At 35.7% G+C, this 8,702-nt stretch overlaps 2 protein-coding genes across 2 annotated transcripts; both read right to left on the bottom strand.

The window, feature by feature from the left end:
• Nucleotides 1–504: 504 nt before the first annotated feature.
• LOC129295326 (probable glucan endo-1,3-beta-glucosidase BG4) lies at nucleotides 505–3,257 on the bottom strand. Its single transcript, XM_054933840.1, has 2 exons — nucleotides 3,183–3,257; nucleotides 505–1,539 (listed from the first exon to the last, which is right to left on the bottom strand). The coding sequence occupies exon 2, from the start codon at nucleotides 1,523–1,525 to the stop codon at nucleotides 512–514; it is 1,014 nt and encodes a 337-aa protein (XP_054789815.1). The 5' UTR covers nucleotides 1,526–1,539; nucleotides 3,183–3,257; the 3' UTR covers nucleotides 505–511.
• Nucleotides 3,258–4,494: 1,237 nt separating this feature from the next.
• Nucleotides 4,495–7,539, bottom strand: LOC129295329 (uncharacterized). Its single transcript, XM_054933847.1, has 4 exons — nucleotides 5,969–7,539; nucleotides 5,285–5,884; nucleotides 4,769–5,094; nucleotides 4,495–4,667 (listed from the first exon to the last, which is right to left on the bottom strand). Exons 1-4 carry the CDS (start codon nucleotides 7,537–7,539, stop codon nucleotides 4,495–4,497), a joined length of 2,670 nt encoding a protein of 889 aa, XP_054789822.1.
• Between the last annotated feature and the right edge of the window lie 1,163 nt (nucleotides 7,540–8,702).

The following is an 8,702-nucleotide window of genomic DNA, read 5'->3' as shown; positions in this document are numbered from 1 at the left end:
TTTTAAATGGAGGGAGTATTAATTATGAGTATATGGTTCAAATCGCCCTTAAACCATCCAAATTCCACATTAACCCTAAAATTAATAATTGAAAACTCACAGTTGAAATTAGAAGTATTAAAATCAATTTATTAAATCCATAATTAAAATAATAATTTCTTTTAAAAACTTGAAAAAAAATAAATTCTTATGACCTTATCAATGGTCCATGTAAAATTACAATAACTTTTTTTGGTGAATAAATTATAATATAATAATTTTAAAGTTATAATAATATATTTAATGTTTCACAAAATCATAATATTAATTTTTTATTTCCTAAAATTATAATATAATGTTTTTAACGTTATAATAATATATTTAAATGTAAAAGTATAAATTAATCAACTTAATATACTTATATTTTTTTTAGTAATTAGATACTTATATTTTATTGATGAATTTCACTTGTAAGCATCATATGCTTCAAGCATTTTTAAATTTACATTTTTAAATTTTCAAGAATTTCACTTTAAAGAGGAAAAACCGGATAAACAGGTTGCCTGGATGTAGGAATGAAGAGTCCAAAGTTTTGCTCCACGCCAGCAGGCTTTTGATTCTCATTGAACATTGCAAAAATGAAACCTGGAATCACAGCGTCTGGTTTCTTTGGCGTTCCATTCTGTGTTGTGATCCGCTTAGCGAAGTTCTTATTGTAAGTAGCAGCCATTGTCGGATTCGTGATCTCGCCATTTCCACCAGAAGGCCATCCACTCTCAGACACCACCACGCCAACGTTATTCACTCCCACTTTCTCCATCGCCCAGAAGAACGCATCGATCATGGCATCAAGCATGTTCGTATATCCTAAAGCTCCGTCCTGAACCACCACGCCTGGTGCTGTGAACTGAGCATAGTCCAAGCGTATATTCACAGGATCAGACGCATATGCAAAGTAGGGATAGAGATTGATCAAAAGAGGATTTTGTTGAGCTGCGAGGAACCCTAGAATCCTTGTCATGACCTCTCTCGAATTGTCTGCGAATACAGATGCTGAAGGAGGATATGAATTTGCGAAGACGGACGTAGCCACACAGGTTGTCATAGAGATGCTGCTCAAGTTCCGACCATCGAGTACGACTTGAAAGTTCTGCATCACCGGAAGGATGAAGTTGGCCAGTTCCCCTGGAACCAACTCGTTTCCGACGACGATGTATTCGAAAGCGACGTCGTTGAGGAACGGTTCGACATTGGCGGCGAACCAGCCGTTGACGGCGTCCATGTTGGTGGACAGGAGCTGCAAATCCTGGTTTCGTATGCCTAGAGCGAGACCAATGTTGGTCTTTCTGAGGGCGTTAAGGACATTAACGTCAGGGTCGAATAGCCTCATCTTGGTGATGCCGTTTTGCTGGAACATTTTCACCACCTCGGCCGGAGGGGGAAGGTTGTCTCCTAGTCTTCCGTAGTTGACACCTATAGGAGCGGCTGCGTCTATTCCCGCTGCTAATGTGCACAGGGCTATAGCGATTTGAACAAGTCTCATCATTCTGTCCAAAAACCCTAAACAAGGCAACAAAAAAAAAAAAAAATTAGGGTGCGGTCTTGTATTCGTAAAAGTTACAGAATAATATTTTGTGTGTTTTTTTTAAATTATATACTTAAACCTAATCCTTCCTCATAGAACATGGAGACTTATATACTCATATAAGCACACAAACATGTCAACGTTAAATCTAAGATCTTCCTCCAAACAAGGAAAGTGATGCTGCCATTGATATAGCTAGGCGTTGACAATGATATTTTGTATTTACATCTTTGAGAAAATGATAAAATAAAGATGCAAAATAAATAAGAAAACCGTAACATTCATTAAAGCTTTTCTTTTTACCTTTGAGATTCAGAGGATATAAAGGGTAGACTACTACCAATTAGGTTTAATTTATATATACAAGAGCAGTGGACCCTCAACCATTGGTCAAGATGGATCGGATGAGAGTTTCTACACCAAAAAAAAAAAAACAAAAAAGAAAAAGGTAGAACATATATTTCAAGCTACAGCACTAGATCTTGATTTTCTATAAATTATGAAGGAGGAGAAAATTGAGATTATACCTTAACCTTCTCTTCCTTAGTATTAAGCTACAAAATGAGATAGTGGCATATATAAACCTATTTATACCCTTGATGCATGGCTCAACTTATCACAGAGATAATGTTTTACTATTTTCTCACATTCATGAATCCAATTTAATTTATTTCGTTAAGTGAAATGCTATTCATCTATATAACCACCGAGAATATATATTATATTCAGTTGATCTTTTTCTAAAAAAAAAAGGAGAATATATTATACTCATATATAAAGAATATCAAAGAATGCGTTGACTTTGTTTATATCTGTAGATATCTATGTTTAATTAACATATACAAGGATCTCGTTTGTCTCCAGTTGACAATGCAAGACCTATAGTTTCTCTAGACCAACGTAGAGTATAATATTTTGTGCTGACACAGGCTACTTTACGTTGGAGAGGCCAGAGGACATGAACCTGCAGAAGACAAGTATGATCCCATATACATGACTTTGACCAATTAACTCTATCTAATTAATGATGACTATAATCATCTTATGATCCATTTTCAGCAGCTGATTTTGCTTCTTGTAGATTATGTTTATCCTGAAACCTTTGACTATGTTCTCATCATATTATCATGAAGATCACATCAAACTATCAACGTACAGTCACATGATGTCTATCGTCAACCTAATGCATTTTCCTACTTGGCCAAATGATGACGACATAAAATTACTTAGCAAGCTGTGTTATAGATTCATAGAAATACGGTCTATATATGTTCATTTTTTCAATTATCATAAAATTATAGCATATGCATGAGGTTTATCCATAACCATAATTAAGCTGCAAGCTTGGCTGGAGTCACTTCATGTTAGTGTGATATATATATATATATATATATTCATTATACCAAAAATATTAAAAGATAAATTAACTTTGGTTACATATCTTAATCTAATAGAAATACATGGTTATGACCAACCAATTATATATCATATCAAATTAATTAATAATGACTATAATCATCTTATGATTTATCATATTTTGCAAAATTTCATGCAGATTAATGGTTATCTTTTAACCTTTAATATAAAGCCGATAAACACACCTTTGATACAGACTTACGTGAAAGGATGCGCTTCCTGGGACACACGAACGTATGTATAGTATATAGTTGGCCCTCGAGATGTAGAGCCTGAATTCCAGAGTTCATAAGCAGGGAATTGCAGATCGCAAGGTCCGATGAGACTTTGTGTGAATGCATTAATTAGTGAAAGGGACTCATTCCTGCGGAACTCCGAAGGATGATGGGCGCGGGAGATTGAGTAGGCACTGTCGTCCAATTAATTAGCAGGAAGCCATTATTGGCATGTTGACCAAAGCTTGTTTATTTCAGTCAATTTTCTTTTTTTTATATAAATAAAAATTTAAATGAGTTAGATTTTGAGGACTCATCACCGTCATCAAGGCCAAAGCATGTCAAGAGCCCTTATAATACTTATACAATCAATCTACATATCAAATCATCAATCAATAGGGTCTTCACATTAATAATTAATGGGATTTGATTCAAAGACTAAACTAACTTTTGTTGTTGGTTAAAGTCAATTTTTTATTAATTGACGTAAAAAGGTTTGTTTAAATGACTGCTAGAGAGAAGGAAAGAGCTTGATGTCATGTTTCGTTATTTCAGTTATATACGCTATATAATAATAAAATTATAAATTTGAAATTACATCACATCAGATGAAATTAGTAAACTATAAATAAATTATTCCCGTGACCAAAAACACACTTCCGGAGTTTTCCCAGAATTTATTAATGAGAACCAGAAAGTGGCCTTGTAGTTTAGACAGAAGAACTCAATGAGGTTTCAGCGTCGTCTAGAGGTTTAAGGGAAACATGGTTAGAATGAGAAATTTTAAGTTTAAGGGCAAATTAATTATTTGAAATTATTTTATATGAATTTAAATTAATAAAAAGTATCTTTCCTCTTTAATGGAATATCATAATAAAATGAGAAATTGATGGACTAAGGTATGTACAGATTTTAAAAATGGAAGATTATATTGCTATAATTTCAACAATAATATTGAAATGAAGTCAGTATATTCGATTTACTCAACTTTTTTTTTATTTTTGTTAAGATTTTTAATGAAATTAAAAATTTTTTGTCGATAAGACTTAAGACTGATCTATCTTTTACCACGTCTCATGCACTTTTGATTTCATTTTTCTTTTAAGGTATTCTCCTTTAATTAAATCTACTCTTATGAAATTAAAATAAATCAATTATCTTGTACGCAATCAAAGAAATGTTCTTTTATACTCGAATCGTTTTTTCTCCATTATATTAATTGCATTGCCAAATATGCTTTGAGGTAACTATTACAACGATAAGACAAATTATTGAAAACGATAATTTTCTCACATTTTATCATCCCGAGCCTCCAAAAACACCCTTAAGTCTCTTCACTTCATTAGCATCAATCAAAGTGGTCGATGCTACCACTTGAGTTGCCAACTTACTTTGGAACAGTGCGAGGTCCAAAACTTGAACCGGAGGGCTTGAACTACTGAACCCTACAATTGCTGTTCCTGAAGTGTCCCCTGAAACGAATAAATTAATAGCATTAATTAATGAATAACAACGAAGATGATGATGATCATGAACACTAAAAAAACTCATCAGTGTTATGTTACGTACGTACCTTCATTGAAGGCAAAGTGCAGTAAACCAGGAGGAACAACGAAAACATCTCCTTTCACGAGAGATTTCTGACACACTGTGTTGTCTGATGAAATGAACCCGAAGTTTACTTTTCCTTCCAAAAGAAAAGTGATTTCTGAAACTCCAGGATGTGAATGCACCGGCACAACTGAACCTTTCTCAAAGTCTGCACGAGCGATGGAGAATCCAAGACTGTTGAGGCCAGGAAGCTGAGCATCGAACACAGGTTTGAATCCAAACTTGAACAAGTTTGTGCTGTTGGCGGGAACATGTAAGCCAGAGAAAACAAAGTCATCCACGGTGACTCTAGGTTGCACAGATACGGGTACGAGTATCGGATACGATACGGCATGATACGGGGATACGGCAAATTTTTAAAATTTTAGGATACGGGTACGGCAATATATAATATTTTTTTATATAAATGTAAATAATATGTCAACAATCAAAATGCATAGCAATCCAAAAAAATATAAAATACTATCAAATGCATCACATTTCATCATCCTCATTTTCCATTACATTACTAGGCTCTCCTATAATTTCTTGCTCTAAAATGGGTTCATCAAGTGACAAGCTTGCCATCTCAAGGCTATTGACAGCATCAAATGGCTCCATAGTGTCTCCACCAATATCCCACATTCTACTTTGCCCATTGCGATACTTTTCACTCTTCCTTGACAAGAGACGAAGATTAGTATGCACGAAAACTAAGTCTTCAGCTCTTTTAGGAGTGATCTTGTTTCTCTTCAATGAGTGGATAAAGGAGTAAGTGCTCCAATTTCTTTCACAACAAGAGGAAGAGCACGGTTCGCCTAGAAGTTTCAATGCAAGCCTCTGAAGAATAGGAGTGAAAGAACCATAATTTAACCACCACCCTTTAGGTTCTAAATTCCACCTATCTTGCAAGCAATCAAATGATGAATAGAAGTCTAAACTTCCAACAAATTTTGGGAACTCTTGAAAGACCGCCTTTCTCTCCTCAGGATCAGTAAAGTACCTATAAAGGCACTTTACTCTCTCAGATGATATTTCATTATCTAAATGAGGCGGAATTCTATTGGGAGCACCTTCAAGCCATTGGGGTGTATAATACCTATAACATTTGCAAACAAAAAGGATTAAGAACAAAACTAAATAATTTATGAATGAAAAATATTGCAATAGTAATATAACTAACCTAGGATTCAATGAATGTGCAAGACAATGAAGGGGAGTGCAACTTTTTGTCCATCGATCAATAATGATCCTATAAACAACATCAAAGAAAGCTGAATACTCAGAAAGCTCCTTATTCTCATGCTTGTAGATGGACTCCTTCACTTGTTCTATCATTGAATCCCACATTTCATAAATTAAATGAAGTATAAGCTTATTTGTGTCAGCCATCCGAAGCATGTCATAAATCGGTCCAGTGAAAGAAAGTATATAATCCACCTTATCCCACCAAGAGTCATTAAGGATCAAGTTTTTCACTGTGGCTGCCTTTCCAACATCATCTTCCTTATAAGCATTCCATGCTTCACTTATCACCATTGTACGAAGTGAAGTTTTAATGAGCTTGAGTCTTTTGAGCATAACAATGGTGGATGCAAAGCGAGTGTTAGCTATGGCAAGTAATTTTAATGGCATAAATTCATTAAAAATTGCCAATCGCATAGAATGACACATGATAAATGTTCTAATAAAAGCAGCATCATCCTTAACCTCCTCTATCCAATGGCATTCATCATACACAATCTCATTTGCCTCTGTGTTTTTTGCTGCACATATATTCTTTAATGCAAGATTAAGCGTATGCACAACACATGGCGTCCAGAAAATAGTGGGATACTCAGCCTCTATAAGCCTACTTGCTGATTTGCAAACAGATGCATTGTCAGTGATTATTTGAACCACATTTTGAGGCTTGACCTCTTCAATCACTTGACGCATCAAGTCAGCCATATAATGTCTGTCTTTATATTCTTTGGATCCATCAACTGCCTTCAAAAACATGGGATCCCCATCAGACACAGCCATAAAATTAATCAGAGGCCTCCTTTGAGCGTCTGTCCAACCATCTGTGACTATGCTCACTCCTTTCAAACTCCAAGTTCCTTTAATTGGTTTAAGTAACTTCTCTGTGTGAGCTCTTTCTCTTTGCAACAATGGACCCCTTAATGCATTATAACCAGGAGGTTTGTATCCAGGAATGATGTTGTTCGCAGCATATTGATATGAACTAATGAAATATGGATTGCGTGACAAATGAAAAGATAGACCACCTGTATAAAACATTCTTGCAATTTCAGCATGTAGATTTTCTCTTGCCCCTTGTTGGAAGGCCTTTTCTAATGGACTTACTGCCCTTCTCTTGCTTTGGTTGCTTTCACTTGTCATAGGATATAAGGGAGATGAACCTTCAGCCGGGGGTGGTAATGGCACTTGCTTTGACTTGATCTTCTCATCAGCATCTTCTTGTAATTTTCTCATCTCAGCTAGGCAATACTCATCAACTTTCGAGCATATAGCAATTCCCTTGCCAGAAGTTTTTAACAAGTGCCACTTAACTCTAGAATAAGAGCCATTGAATTCTTTGTTACAATAATTGCACCTCCAATATCTATTTCCACCTCCTGGTATGTCTCTATTTTTATTCACCAAAGTGACATAGCACCATAAGGGAGTTTCATCTTTTTGTAGCTCATTTATAGAAGAAAAACGGGCTGCTGAATTAATACTTCCCCCAGAACTATTTGCTGTAGCCATAGCTAATTAAAAAAAATTGAGATAAACTAAAATTAAATATGACTAAAAGCATTGAAATGCAGATTGAGATTTAAGCAAAATAACATGTAACATAAAAATAGAAAGCAAGCATGCATTAAATATAAATTCTGCACATGAACATTGCAATCTAATATATTAAATTAATAAATAAAAATTAAATTTAGAGAAGAGGGCAGAGCATGAGCTTCGGTCAAAAGGAAAAAAAAACTGGACATGAGAGTTGAAGCAAAGTTTAAGTCTTTAACATAAATCAAAAATAAAATAATAAAATCTATTCATTTTTCAGTTTCAGGCTTTGAGAGTTGAGAGACACAAGAGAGAGAGAGAGAGAAAGAGAGAGAAGTGTAAACCAGTGAATGCCTGAACGGACGAAAGACCGACGCCGGTGAGCTGAGCAACTAAGAATGCGTAGGAGGCTAGCAGCACGAAAGAACCAGGCGCACGGCAGGTCGGAGGACAACAACGGCGCGATCTGGGAAGGTTTGATCTGATTTCGCGAACTCAGTGTAAGAGAACGACGGCCAACTGATTTCGCGAGTTGGGAGAGAAGGTCAGAATCAAAAGTGAGTGAGGTTCGATCTGCTTATTTAGGCAATTTTTTTTATGCAAAACGCAGCATCCAGCGTCAAAGCCGTGTCAGCCGTGTCGACGCTGTGTCTCGCCGTGTCGCACCGTGTCGCCCAAATAAAAAACGTATCGGACACGGACGTACTCGCACGGAGCGAGTATCCGTGTCCGGTGCGTATCCGACACGGATACGCCACCAAAATTGGCGTATCCGTGCTTCCTAGCTATGACTTTCTTGGGATCTTTGCAAGAAAATCCATTGGGATCGATCGGACCTGCTTTATCTGCAACACAGAAATCTAAAGCAGAAGCTTGGAAAGAGGGTGACGATGAGAAGAGGAAGACAATGAAGAAAATGAGAGAAATCATATTTTTTGCTTAATGTCACTTTGTTTGAATGTCTGTTAGTGAAGAGTGATTCTGAAAGCGTTTGGTTCGCTTATATATATATATATATAATACGGAGGATTGTTGGGCCATTAATGTGAGATATGACCTAATGAATGATACAGATTCATTGTTAATTTTACATTTTCAGGCCAAAAAAGGTCAATTATATATACATTGAATTAATA

Source organism: Prosopis cineraria, unplaced genomic scaffold (assembly GCF_029017545.1).
Source record: "Prosopis cineraria cultivar Desert tree isolate PC_DT_omini unplaced genomic scaffold, ASM2901754v1 PC90, whole genome shotgun sequence".
Classification (NCBI taxonomy): domain Eukaryota; kingdom Viridiplantae; phylum Streptophyta; class Magnoliopsida; order Fabales; family Fabaceae; genus Prosopis; species Prosopis cineraria.
Note: the sequence above shows the minus strand (reverse complement) of the source record. Positions and strands in the feature narration are given on the sequence as shown.